Below are 14731 nucleotides of genomic sequence, written 5' to 3' on the forward strand. Positions count from 1 at the left end.
TTTTTTGTTTTTTGCAATGTATTATCTCCATAGTATGCAAAACTTAAAAGTTCATGAAAATTTGGGGACCAAAAGAAGTGGACGAAATTGCAAGCTGGCCGAAATTTGGTGCAGTTACCTTATAAGTCTCCCAATTATTTTCCTTCTTCATCTGAATAAAGTTTCTTTGTGTATTATTCAATAAATATAATATAACTAATTTTGTATTAATTATACATGATAACTCTGGTAACTGATTTAAAATATTTATTTTAGTGAAAGGGGCGGCCGTTATGAATCAAAGTTCCTCTTTAAACACTGAGAAAAAAACTGGGATGCGATTAACTTTTTTTCCTCAAAACTTTAACACTTTTTAGGTGTAAAAATATATCAATATTTTTTAATGTTAATTTTACACCTTTTTAAGGTTAAAATTGACGTGAAAAGGGTAACTTTAACCCCTAACACACCTAAAAAGGGTAATATTTACACCGATTTAGGGTCAATACTGCAGGGTAAAATTAACATTTCCGGAGAGTTATTTTAACTTTTTCGGGTTTCTTTCAGTGAAATAAAAGGCTTTACAAAGATTTGTTAAGCGAATAACTCCGAAAAACATCTGAATGATTACAAACTTTCCATGTGTCATTTTTGTGTCAAATTTAAATTTAAAATTTAACAGTATAGCCGTTTAATTTTTTCATGACGCTAATGCTGAATATATTTCAGCAAAGTTCTCAAATTAAATTACACACTAAAATCTCACAAATAGCAAATTTAGGCAAAAAAGTTTTAAATGCGCTCATAGATTTTAATAAGAATAATTTTTGCAAATTTATGCAAAATGTTGTTAGAGGCACACTCCGTCACGTCGGAGTGCATTCCGATGGCTTTGATGGCCAGATGGTTTTTGGTGGAGAAAGTTTATGATGAAAAGGTGCTCCAAACAGCATCCCCATTGAAGTACAATCTATACTTGAGCAGTTTCGGTAAATAAGAAAATCTCTTATGTTGATTAACTGTTTGCAATACACTTCACAAGGTATGGAGGTGTAAAGGAGATATGAAAGATGCTTTTTTCTTCCTTTTTTCCATCACTCTTCAATTTTGATGTGAGTGGTCTTGGAAATTGAAAATTGATTTTTGCATCAACTGTCTGTTCGTGTGGTTCATGGGATGAGTTTTCTCATTCGATATTTTGGCTGCAAAGCAGGATAGAGAATGGTGGAAAAGTGTGAAAAGCTCCAAGGAGTGCGAGGGGGCGTGTATTTTGGAAGAAAACACGCGGGATTTTACTCGATAAAGTCCAATAAATTTTCCACTAAAGCAATTGATGTTACACAAGAACAACAGAGGAATTATTTAATGTAGCGAATTTTAACACCAAATTTTATAGGTCGCTCTTCGTGTCTGTTTTTCTCCAAATTCGCAATCTCGTCGACACCTTTTCTGGTGAGGGTGGATTTTGGGGAAAGCCGTGGGAGGTGTTGGAAAATTTCAAGGGAAGGATAATATGATTAAAAAGCTGTACACCAATTCTCCCAACACCTTCACAATTTGTATTTGAAAATCCCTTACATTTCTAACTTTTCAAGAATATTATTTAATTTAAAGCATCCGTCAGAACTTCTATTATTACTTTACACTTCTTGAATACCTTGTAAATTCTTCGATACTCAACATTAAGAAAATAAAAAAAAAGTGAAAAGAAATCATAAGGTGAACTTCAAACAAGATTTAGGGAAAGGTGATCAGCTTCCAAACGCGCCAGCCTACGAATAATCCATTCTTTGCATTCATCGGGAAATGAATTTTAAAAATTCACTAATGGTATTAAGGCTTGTTCAAAAGCAGACGACCTGCCCTCAATCATCAACAGAATAGAACTTCTGCTTTTGGAAAAAGTGGTGGTAAAGTGTCCCAACTTTGTGAAGTCCTCGAACTCGTGACTTAGACGCTATATCTCAAAAGGACTTTCGCATCATTTATCGCTTTCCGGTTCACAACCGACTTTTTGAATCGATTCATCAATTACTCAAAACATTCACTCAAAATAACTTACTGGGAATCGGTTTTTTTACCGGTTCATAACCGATTGGAGCCAGTTCGGCCTTGTGAGAAATTTCAAGACCTTTCCAACGACAACAAATATGACCCTTTTCGGTTGATAAATTCGCTCTCTATAACCTTTTTAACCTTTGACCTTGAAAACCATTATTACAAATGATTCAATAGAAATATCCAGGAGTAGAATTAAGTGATAGGATATTATAGTTTTCCAGGATATTATGGTTTGCCTTAAAAAAAATATTACCCAAACAAGAGATAAAAACAGATGGCAAAGCTTTAAGGAATGCTTGATCTCACGAGATAGATCTCTTTTTGAATTAGGGTGGAGTAACCACTTATCGCCACTTTTTGGAAAAAGTGAAATTAATTGTATAATAACTTTTGACCCCTTATTATCAGATAACTCAAATTTTACACAAAGCTCCTTAGATATATTGACTCTAGATTCGTCAAAACAATTTAACGCGGGAGTACCTAAAAAACTGGTTTTTATTAACAATGCAAAAATACCCACTTTGTCGCCATTTTTTACCACTTTTCGCCAGTTCTATAACCACTTCTCGCCACCCACTTGGAAAAATTCATACTTGATTATTTTGAGCAATAATATGCAGAGAATACATTCAGCATTTCTTTTTCCTCATGAACACCTTATTAGTATTTACTTTAAATAATTTTTCTTCACTTTTATTTGAGAAATCACATTATAGGCCTATTGCAGAAAGTAAACAAAGTAGATTTGACAACTGAGAATTTATGAAGTGAAGTTAGCGTCGCCTATTGAAAAGCTATGGCGACAGGCAGTGAATCAATTTTAGAATATTACCACTTTCCGCCATGCCTCATTTTGCATAAAAATTATATAAAATGAAATATTAAATAACTAAATACAAATTTTATGTATTCGCCGAATATAATTAAATGTTAAATAGGCAAATTACTTCTTCAAAAATTAAATTTTGTTCGATAAAAGTTTCATGACACTTACTATGTTTGGTAAGAAATATTGGATTCGATGCACTTGCTTAAAATATTCCTCTAAAAAATGCTCAAACATTTAAATTCAAAACAAAAAATTAGTGTTTTTCGACTCTATACGTAGGAGCTAGGAGCAATAAAAATACAAGTAACTTTGCGGGTCATTTATTTCATAAATCGTGGAAAATATCGATTTCAATATACGTGGCGAGAAGTGGGGCACTGGCGAGAAGTGGTGATTCCACCCTATCTGTTCGCGCGGTTTTTTGTCCGCACATTTTGTTCCGTTTTACTTTTCGTTTCCTTTCCAAATTTAAGCAATACGGATGATAAATTGGGCCTTTAGATCATTTGATATTCGAAAATTCGATGTCGAAAATTTTATCGCTCATGGATCCAGAAAGAAAGAAAGTAAATTCAAAAAAACATGGTTTTGAGAAGTTAGACGGCATAAGGGAACAAGTAGGAAAGATTCCCTTAAAGCGGTCTTCAGACTAGAGATTGAGCCCAGTTCCCGACGGACTATAATTCCTAATCAGAAACCAATTTTATTGCTCTTTCAGAATGTAATATGTCATTTGTCCTTTATAATCCAATACAAAGTCAAATTTTTCCAAAAATCTTGATTGTTGAAGAATTAGAGCAGTTAAGCCATATGGCTAAGTCTCAGAACTGAAACCCGTATTAGATAACAGTGAGGAAATCTCAAAATTTCAAAATAGACATCATTCCGAATTACCCCCATCTTACCCTACGTGTCTATGATATTTTCGAGAAAACACAAAAACGGAGGGGTGTGAAAAATAAGAAAAAACGTCTGTAAATAATGTTTTTTATGATTAAGGGGGGTTACCGAAGACCGGCAGTTGATATCTCTTACCGTTTAATCTCCGAAACGATAACAAGTTCCAAAAGAGCTTATTGCATACACTTCTCTCTCTCTCTCTCTCTCTCTCTGAAAAGCAGTAAAAACCGTTTTCTGACTATTCCTACTCCGGTCTTTACCTACAGGTAAATAAGATTTTGCATATTAATTGTGAAAGTGTCGAGTAAGTCTTACAAAGAAATTATTGTACAGTTTTTTTCAATATTTCTTCCCTTGAGCTAATTCATAGGGAATATCAGGAAGATCTTTTTAGGCTAACTTGCGAAAAACTTACCAAATATTTTCACTGATTTTAAAGTTGTAATTGAAATAATGCGTAAATTTATTTTATTAACCAAGATAACTTTTTAATAATCATTTGTACAGTGTGAACAATTAAATGAACGATAATAAGAAGTAAACCAAAAAAAGTTCCTCAAGTAAAACTTACGATATTGTTACGAAAATCCTACGTTATTATAACGATAAATTCATTACATAATCTTAAGAGGGTCCACATGAATTAGTCAATTAATTTCTGACGTACAATAACACATTATCGTAGGTGAGCAAGAACCGTTTTAAACCAAATAAACGTCAAAATAAGTTTATCCGGGCAGCGTTTTGACCGTTGACGTACAATTTTCATTTGACGTTTGATCGGTTTCAAACGGTTCTTGCACACCTCTGCTCTACATACACTTACGACTTAAGTCAAGAGACAGCTTAACGTAATTATAATCAATGTTATGATCAGATTACATTTACATCAGTTTTTGACTAATCCGTCAATCGGCTTAAGCCGAGATACAGCTTAGTTAGTGGTCAACTGACGGAAATTTAGTCAAATCATTATTTTCATTATAATTACGTTAAGCCGTCTCTCGACTTAAGTCGTAGGTTTGTCTAGGGCATAAGAATTGTATTAATAGAATTACCGTTCTTGTAGGGGAAAGCGCGCTACCTTCGGACAATTTATACTTCGCACAAATCATTTTTTTTTCTATGTGTTATAAATTAATTTGGCCCATTATAATATTGTATTTTAATAGTCTAATGCCTCAAATTTTCAGAAAAGAACTAGGATAAGTGTGCCAAATTCCGGCCAGCTTGCAATTTCGGCCACCTTATTTGTTCCTCGAATTTCCATGAACTTTTAGATTTTACGTACTCTAGAGGTTATACAATGCAAAAGAATAACAAGAAATGTAGCTTGGGCAAACGAGATAACTTGAAAGAGATATTGGAAGAATTCCCGAAGAACAAGGAACTATGAGAACGAAGGTGGCCGAAATAGGGCACCAAAGCTATGTCTATATTTTTATTCATTTTAAAATGTATTAAGAATGATTTTAGAGTAAATAAAGACGGTAAACTCTTTACAAGGTTCCATGCAACACTCTTACAAAAGAAAGAATAAAAAAAATCAATTTGAATTTAAAATATTACATTTCAAACTTAAGACTTTGACGCTTGCATGCAACTATGCCGAAATTTGGCACACTTACCCTATGGATAAAATCCATAAGGAATATAGAGAAAAATTGAATTGTACGATGCTTGAGTCGTCCGAAGGTTGCGCGCTTTCCCCTAAGTAATTTCAATAACGTGAAAATTACCTTTTCCTCCTCTGCAGTTTCGTATTTGGTAACATAATGTTTACAGGAGTTAGTGGTACACCACATCCAACCACAACATTCACCTCTTGGGAAATTATCCCATTGGATCTCGAAAGCTCGCGCAAAATGGGGTGGAAAACAATAATCGATGACTTTTCATACATGATGGAGGATTATCATTAGGGCAAATTATCTTTTTTGCCACCCCGCGCCGTAATTTCACAGTATAATTGATACTGATGCGTTTTAATGCCGTAACATCTTAATGGCAATAATGAGAAAAATCATCATTCATAATCAACCAGAGGAATACCTTTTATTCAAGCTATACTTTTCTGTATCAAAAAAAAAAAAATAACCCACAATATTTAGCAATAGCAAAAGCTCAGAAACAGCCTCGCAGCAGCGCAAAAATATTTATTTATCGCGATCGTAAAATGAAATTACCTGCATTTTTCGTTGGCACTCTTCGGGCTGTAAAAGTTCCACTGGAAGGCGAATTTTTACGTGACTTTTCAGGTGGAACAAATTCGGTGCGCAATTCACACGAATCGTATTTTAGGCCGTCATCTATTAATGTCTATAACTTTTGATTTGAAAGCTCGGCAAGTCCAAAGATATTCCCATCTACAGAGTTCAGTTATGGCCATTCATGCTGAAAGTGTTTGGTTAATGGGATTTTTTATGGCAGGTAATCTTTGTCATGTCTCATAGAATAATTACGAGAAGGATAGTCATTTAATGAAGAATTCAATAGAGAACGTTTTCCTCAATTATAATCTCTTTTCATTATACTATGATAAATTTTAATGGTCATTACCTGATGTTCCTATAATTTGAAATAATGACACAAAAGTGACAGATTTATACTGTCATAACAATGTCCATTCGTTCCACTTCGGCATTGTTCGTTTTATTTTCGCGATTCAAATGTGGGAGACTCAAAGACTTTAAGTTTCTGTCATTTAAAATCTGATTTTGACAGAAAAGTGACAGATATAGTTGACAGTTATCACAATGACTGTCACAGCGGTCTTCGGTATTGTTCGTCTCATGTTCTCCATATTCAACTGTTGAAAACTTTAGCCCGAGACTAACAAGTTTTCACTGAACTCTTCAGAGTTATTAAAACTTACATTAATCAATCAATGTCAAGCTTTCCGTATTCCTTAATCACTAAACATTTCAACACCCACAATAATCTAGCTAAACTATTTGGTTTAACGTAGTTTTTGTAATTTCAAAACTCTGTGAAACAATTTGTAGTTCATTCATACTGCAAAAGTTTAAATATAATCTGACAGAATAAGCTTTTATTCGATATTTCACGCATAAATGTTCCGATTTGAGTATCTGAACAATAAATCGGTGTTCGTGAATAGCACTCAATAAAGGTCTCATAAAAAGATATTTATGCTACAGCAATCCTTTTTTTATTTGGATTTCTGGTAACAAAAAAATCACCAATGACGCTTTCAAAAAACCATTTAAAACAAATTGACAAGTAAATTAAACAAAATACTAAAACAATATTTCCAAAAGAAAAAAAAAAGAACTAAGCTTGGTAGGGGATTTGATGGTATGAAAATTTACTTCTCAGCATGAGGATTTCATTAAAATTTAAATCTCAATTTTTTCATAAAAAAAAAATTAAATGATATTTGAGGCAAAATATGAGATATATGATACCTTGGGATTATACGAATTATGCTGTAGTTAAAACTTATTTTCCCTGGTAAGCAACTTCAACAAAATCAATAAGAAAATAACAATAGGAAAAATGTTAACTCTGGAAAATTTTTTGTGGGGAAAGATAGTTCATCCAGAGTATACATTTTTCCTGGAAAAAAACATTTATTTATTTTTCAAAAAAGTACAGATTGTTATAAAATAAAACCAGATAACTCGTTTAACGAACCTCAAGGTAAACCACTAAACAAAACTCCTCTAATTAACAAACAGTTTCATAACAATTTTATATTTATATTAATTATTTTTCCTACTAAAAGCTCGAGAAAGCTAAATGGCTTAAGCCTTCTACACATTGAGATCAATTTTCATCAAAAATTGCTTTTATGAAGGAAATTACCTGCAGTGCCGTACAGTCAAGTGTGCTAATCCGGGCGTTTCGCTATCTGGAGATCGTTTATGACAAATCAACTTAAAATAATATTTTTATTTTTATTTCCGTAATATTGTCACTACAGTAACATAATATAACTATTCAACTTTGAGAAAAAGCAAAAATAATATTTTTATGCATTAAATAAGTGAGTGTAATCGACTCATTTCAATCTTGTGCCAGATGGGTTCTTCACTAAAAATTTTCTACCAGTGATATTTTCGCTAATGACAGCTGCTTGATTGAAAACATTTATTGTTTTTTTTTTCCTTGTGAAAAATGTATTTTAAATCCAAAGGTTTAATTAAAAGTGAATTAGCGAAAAGGTGACCCAGTTAGTGCATGCTGACTTATTTCAGTATTATCATTATTTTATAAATTTTCTTTAATATTTTTGATAATTTTTTTTAATATTGTGTTTCTCAATGAAACTGTGGATAATTCTATGGATTTAAAAGAAGTAGAAAAGAATTTCATCAGTCTAAAAACAAGAGTTTAAGTAGCACTCTTCGGAAAACGATCCAGTTACCCCACCTTACTATAGGTTGAAACGTCAAAATTGTGTCAAAAATGCAATTTTTGAAAAAAATTGCTTCCAATGTGCAGAGGCCTTTAATTTCGCTGAAAAATAAAATTATCAAATTGTCAATAATTTAAATACTGACAAGCAATTCCTCCGCTTGAGGGCACTGTTGTCTCCCACGAGTGGCGCTGGCAACTGTTCTTAATTTTTAATTATCAAGCTTTTGGTCACAATTTTCACTAAATTGAAGACTTTTGTTACCCTTGAAGAGCAAGAATCATGCTGCTCAAGGAGAACCCATATCAACCAGGAAACCGGCTAAAGCCTTGTCTCCTCCTAAAGGGTTGTAGAACACAACCTAGCCGTTTGAATAACAGCTGTCAGCTGTCACTCAAACGGCTAAAGGAGACGAAATTGAATGCCAACGGTACTGAATCAAGGGACAACCCATTCAGGATCAGGACAGTTTATTTTGCTTTGCCTTCCAACAAATCCTCAATGTCTATCGGTGGCATATGAGCAACTCGCATGAATTATCGTCTTAAATGTAAAAGCGCTGTTTGTCTGCCTTTTCCTTGCATTTTCAACGAGTTTACATGTGGGTCGCCTCTGAGTTTGCTTTGTGAATATTACGCATCACAACAATAAATAATTTTAAATATGTGACGGTAAACAATGTGGAACTTTTCAAATTATTTTAAAACAATTTCTATTAAATTTTATTTAATTGAGTTGTTTTTTTTTAATTCTCTTATTTTTTAAAGTCTGTCAGATAATTTCTTCAGCCAAGAAGCAGACTGTGAGCTTTTATCCTAGAAACAAACCACAATGATTGTTTTTCCAGGTTGATTAGAAGTATCTCTTCCTGTGAGCTTATGAAGAAAATATCAGTTTTGTCACATTTTGCCCCAGATTTCCCTATTTATTTAACCTAGATATTTAGGTTATTTATTAATTTAGATTATTCAGAAATTCTAGGTTATTTATTTTAACCTAGAAAAAATTGCTTTTTGTGCAAAAAATTCGTAAAACATTCTGTTTTTATTTTTCGTCGAATTGAATTCCAGCCAATATGCACAATATTTTACAAAATATTTTTGGTATTTTCATTTTCCCAAAAATTTAATTATTTTGTTTTAATAATTGAATATTGAAATTGTCAAAAAATATTTATAATTGTGCTTTCGTCAATTCCTTTATTTTTTTCGTAGTTCAAACCTATTTAAAATCTCTCGTCTTTAACGATCCTTCAAAAACAATCAGCAAGTGTTTAAGAATTTATCAGATTAGAGCAAAATTAATTCTTAATACACAACAAATATTAATAAATAATTTAGTCTTAACAAGTCCTTAATGGAGCTATTAAAGCTAAATCAGTGAACAGATATGCATCTAACAGAGCTTTTAATGAACTATTTGATTCTCGTTAAATGGTAAAAACTTTACAACAATCCAGCATTGAGAATTCAATAAAATACTTTCATTGCCGCTTTTAATTGCCACTAATTCATAAAATTCATAGATAATGGCTATATTCTTGTCTAGTGAATGGGGAATATATCCAGGAGGATATTGTTGATTTTGATTGAAGCACATGGGTCATATTCCGGAATATTCTGCAGGGAAAACTTTGATGAGATCTCTTCACACAGAAATGCACGCAATAATTTTATAGCCAAATGGGAAAAGAAGAAAGAATTTATTGTTGTTTTTTTATATATTCGGTGTAGGTTTATGCGACGACCAAAAAAAAACCACGAGTTCGGGGTAGAACGTGAAATGAGATAGAGACATTTCCGCCAGCAATAAAAAGCTCCTTTTCCGGCGCGCTTCAAACTATATTGCGAAAAATGTTGTATATGAAAATTACTTCTGCACGAAACTTCCACACGGTCGATGGATGTTGAGGTTGATTTCGCACAGTTGCAGTGAAAGCGGCATAGAACTATTTTAAAGATGCTTCAATATTTATTCCAATATTTATCTTGCATTTCAGGAAACTTTGTAAGAAACCCTGATCGAAAAATCGGTTTCATGTCAAAAATCGATTGAGAAGAAAGTTAGCAATACTTTACTTGATCCACTTGATGAAGTTAAGATACAAAAAAAAATAAATTGACACTATTAAAGTTGTACTAGATTAGTAAATAAAAGAAGATTTTACTATCAAATTAAAAAAATATATATTGTAAAAATCAGTTACGACAACAAATATAAACGTTTTTGAAGCGTTCTCAGGCTTATTGTCTACCCTTTTTAATGAACTGTATCCTAGGCTACACCTCATTTGCCAGTCTTAATACATTAATTTTTTTCCATTTCTGATAAATTAACTTCAAGATAAAACTTAGGAACTTATATGTAATTTCATAAAAACTATAATTGTAATATCCAGTTTAGAATTTTTCTAAATAAATTGGCAAAATTTATAAAAATCACGAACAACGAATACCATAATTTTTCCTGATTTCATAACAACTTAGTAAGTTATCGTCTGGGGATCCCGATAAAAATTCCGAAAGCCAAATCCCGAAAAGTTCAAAATCCCGGTAGTCAAAATCTCGAAAAGTCCAAAAAATTGAACGGTAAGACCCAGAAAAAGAAAAAAAAAGAAAAACAAAATCAGGAACAGTCCAAAATACAGAAGTCAAAATTCCGAAAAGCCCAAAATATTAAACGCCAAGATCCAGAGAAGGCCAAAATCCTGGAAGCCAAAATCAAGAAAGCTCAAAACACCGAAAGACAAAATCAAGAAAAGTCCAAAATACGAAAGCCAAAATCCCGGAAGTCGAAATCCCGAAAATTCAAAAATATTGAACGGCAAGATCCAGAAAAGTCCAATTCTCTGAAAGCCAAAAAAAAGCTCAAAACCACGAAAGACAAAGTCAGGAACAGTCAAAAATACGGAAGTCAAAATTCCGAAAAGTTCAAAATACCGGGAAACAAAATATCGAAAAGTTAAAAATCCTGAAAAATGCAATCCCAAAAAGTGCAAAATCCCGGTAGCCAAAATCTCGAAAACTATGTATTTATTGTATGTATTTATTCCATTTCTATGAGTATAATAGAGTATAATAGAATATTCCAAAATATTGAACGGCAAGATCCAGAAAAGGCCAAAATCCTGAAAGACAGAATCCGAAAAACCGAAAATATTAAACGTCAAGATCCATAGAAGGCCAAAATCCTGGAAGCCAAAATCAATGAAGCTCAAAACCCCGAAAGACAAAATCAGAAACAGTCCAAAATACGAAAGCCAAAATCCCGGTAGTCGAAATCCCGAAAAGTCCAAAATATTGAACGGTAAGATGTAGAAAAGGCCAAAATCTTAAACGCCAAAATTAAGAAATGTTCAAAATCATCATAGACGAAATCAAGAAAAGTTCCCCGAAGCCGGAATCCTGAAAAATCCAAAATATTTAATGCTAAGATCAAGAAAAGGCCAAAATCTCAAAAAAGGCTCAATATCTCGAAAGACAAAATCAGGAAAAGTCCAAAATCCCGGAAGCTAAAATCCGGAGCAAATCCGGATGGGCTAAAACCTCAAAATATAAAGTACAGCCAAAATTTGAGAAATTTGGTTTCGTTAGTGGGGGCAAAGAAAAACTTTCTGTATTTTAGTAAACAATTTCATTTGTGGTAGCAAAGGGAATTAGTGGTTGCTCGAGATTTTCGCCCATTCGGAATTTTGGTTTTCAAGATTTTGGCTATAGGGTAACGTGTGGTATTTCTGGACAAGGTGCTTTTCGGGACATAATATGGGTATTTTGGGATACATCAAAAATCCTATAAATATTTCTTTTCTTATTATTTTTAAGTTCTATATGAAATATTAAGCTCTTTACGTTTAAGGTAAACATAAAACTTCTGAAATTTTATTTAATTTAAAGTATTAAATACGCGTGAATTGTGAATGTGACATTTCACTTTTAACGACCCTTCAGTGTGGTCAATTTTGCAGATATCAACACAACAAGTGCATAGTTTATTTAAATTTAGGTCGTTTTAAAAGTGAAATTTAAACAAAATTCTTATGAAAGAGTGAAGTTTAGAACTTCTACTTAAAGGTAAATAATCAGGCTCGCTGAAATTTATTTGCATAATAGCGACTTTTGTCTGTTTCGAAAAACCCAACTGTCCCGAAATATACCACTCTTACTTCTTTACATTTTTTGCTGTTTTGTATAAAAAATTATGCGTTTTTCAACATTTTTCGATAAGAATCTTATTCTGGATAGCATAAGGAACATAAATATTTGTAGCAACAAAGAAAAAAAAATTTGAGAAGTCGTTAAGTTGTTTGAAAGTTGAAAGTGCTAAAGAGTGTCCCGAAATACCACACGTTACCCTATAAGGAGATAACTTCAAAATGTGAACCTATTCTTCTATCTTGAGGCTAAAGTTATGCCACATAACCGACTTTGTTTTTTAATTTGGAGCGATTTTGAGTGTTTTTTTTTTTGGTTTGAACAAGGAATAACTTATAAGAAAACTAATGAAGCAGGAGACACAAATCTTTCCTTTTTCTATATTATTTATTTATTTATAGCCACATAATGTATTATTAGTATACAGGGACATGAATTAAATAAATAAAAAAAATTATTTATTGTGCTTACACTCGAGTCCTTTTCAAGTAATTATATGTTTTGCGTTTATGCGGCCACCGCCGTCTTAGCGTTGATGACCAACCTCCGGAGTGAAAACGGTGGAAAACTCCTTCCCAGGTTGTATATGCCAATCATTCATAGGATACATAGTTATAATTCTTGATATATAACATAACAACATTCCCTAAACACCGTTATGCAAAATTTAATACAGGACCTCGAGGGATAAGTAGCGACTTAAAATTTAAGTAATTTTGTATTGTCGCTACTGAGTACTATGTTAGGTAAAAGATATATATTATATATTTTTATATATTTAATAAAGTAGGGGATCAACAAGACAGCCTTAGGGCAGAATCACATTGACAGTAAAATGCTCACCGTATTTCATTAATTTACGCATTTTCATTGCAATTTTTACACAAATTCTTGATTACCGTATTACCTTATCTCATACTCCGTGGCACTAGGTAAAAATAATATAAGAAAATTGAAGAAATAAAACGAAAATTCGATAAACGGTGAGCACAAAAACTGTAAGAGAAATTAATCGTACAGTTTTTTTGCTCACCGTTTATCTTATTTTCGTTTTATTTCTTCAATTTTCTTATACTATTTTCACCTAGTGCCACCGAGTATGAGATAAGGTAATACGGTAATGAAAAATTTGCGTAAGAATTGCAATGAAAATGCGTAAATTGACAAAATACGGTGAGGCTACGGCGAGCATTTTACTGTCAATGTGATTCTGTCCTTAAACGGTTTAAAATAGATGTCAATCAAAGTGACTAATCGGCGCCGATCAGCCGATCTGTCACTCACTGCTCACTCGCTGATCGTAGTTGACCGCCCCTAAATTTTAGAACAAATTCAATTAACTGACTATTTGCACAAACCAACTTATGCCCTTTTGACTGCAACTGTGCGATTTTTTCTTGTGTTTCCCAAAGTCGTATGGAATCGGTGGGTTGAACTTTTGGGAAGTCATGTGGTCATGCGGGAATTTCTCTTACAGAATTTACGATGTGGTATTATTTGTGTTAAATCCTCAATAGAGACATTTGCATGATGGAGACGTTTGATGCATGTGTGGTGGCATATTTTAGGTTTCCTGGATTCGACATCGAGATATACATTTGCTTACAACAGGAAGATTTACGTACACGTCAGACCTCAGATTCCAAAGCGTTCACAATCCACAAACTGAAGACTGGACACTACAGGTGAGTAGCAGGAAAATGACCAAGTGCTTAAAACCTCATTACCATTCCTTCTCATACCCACAAAACTAACTCTGTACACCCCCAAAAGATGATTCGTAACCCTCTTTCCTTCCCCAAGGACATGGATCGATAATGATATTTTAATAAATATCTCCAATGTGCACATTAATGTTACTTATATAGCTAAACATGATGTATCGTCTCACAGATTAGGTATCCACAGAAGAGAGATTCGGGGGTTTACGAGTGCCAGGTCTCCACAACACCACCCATTGGTCACTCCATGTATCTGTCCATTGTTGGTGAGTACTTTAATCAAACTTTCCCACTGCATTATCCTCAAGACCCTTCAAGCCACTGCTGTTAGCCAAACTTTAAGTCCGCACAACCGAGAAAGAAAACGTAGCACAATCATCCCAAGTCCACCCACAAAACATGTCTGAAATTTTCATCAACTTCACAGACGTTTACACAACTTTCGAGACTCAATCACTTTTGTACGAAATAAAATTTTCTTTACATACCATTTGATATTTTGTAGGATTCTCAGTGATCTCGCGTAATATGACTTCAAATTGCGACATTCAAAGGCCCGAAGGCTAGATGAAGAGAATAATTCGAACACTTAAGATTTTTTTCAGCACAAATTGGAAAATTTTTGGGAAAACAGCCAATGGCTCTGTTTGTATACAAATTGATCAGATACATTTAAAGATTACCTAGATAAACAATTATGAAAAAA

The 14731-nt window shown here is 33.1% G+C and overlaps 1 protein-coding gene across 2 annotated transcripts in view; it reads left to right on the plus strand.

The window, feature by feature from the left end:
* LOC129806257 (zwei Ig domain protein zig-8-like) overlaps positions 1-14731 on the plus strand; it is an 82633-nt gene that overhangs the window by 44178 nt on the left and 23724 nt on the right. For both annotated transcript variants that reach the window (XM_055854721.1, XM_055854722.1), the window contains exons 3-4: positions 13873-13989; positions 14198-14291. In XM_055854721.1, coding sequence (XP_055710696.1) covers positions 13873-13989; positions 14198-14291 — 211 coding nt within the window. The remainder of the gene's footprint in view (positions 1-13872; positions 13990-14197; positions 14292-14731) is intronic.

The sequence above is a fragment of the Phlebotomus papatasi genome, chromosome 3 (assembly GCF_024763615.1).
Source record: "Phlebotomus papatasi isolate M1 chromosome 3, Ppap_2.1, whole genome shotgun sequence".
NCBI lineage: Eukaryota > Metazoa > Arthropoda > Insecta > Diptera > Psychodidae > Phlebotomus > Phlebotomus papatasi.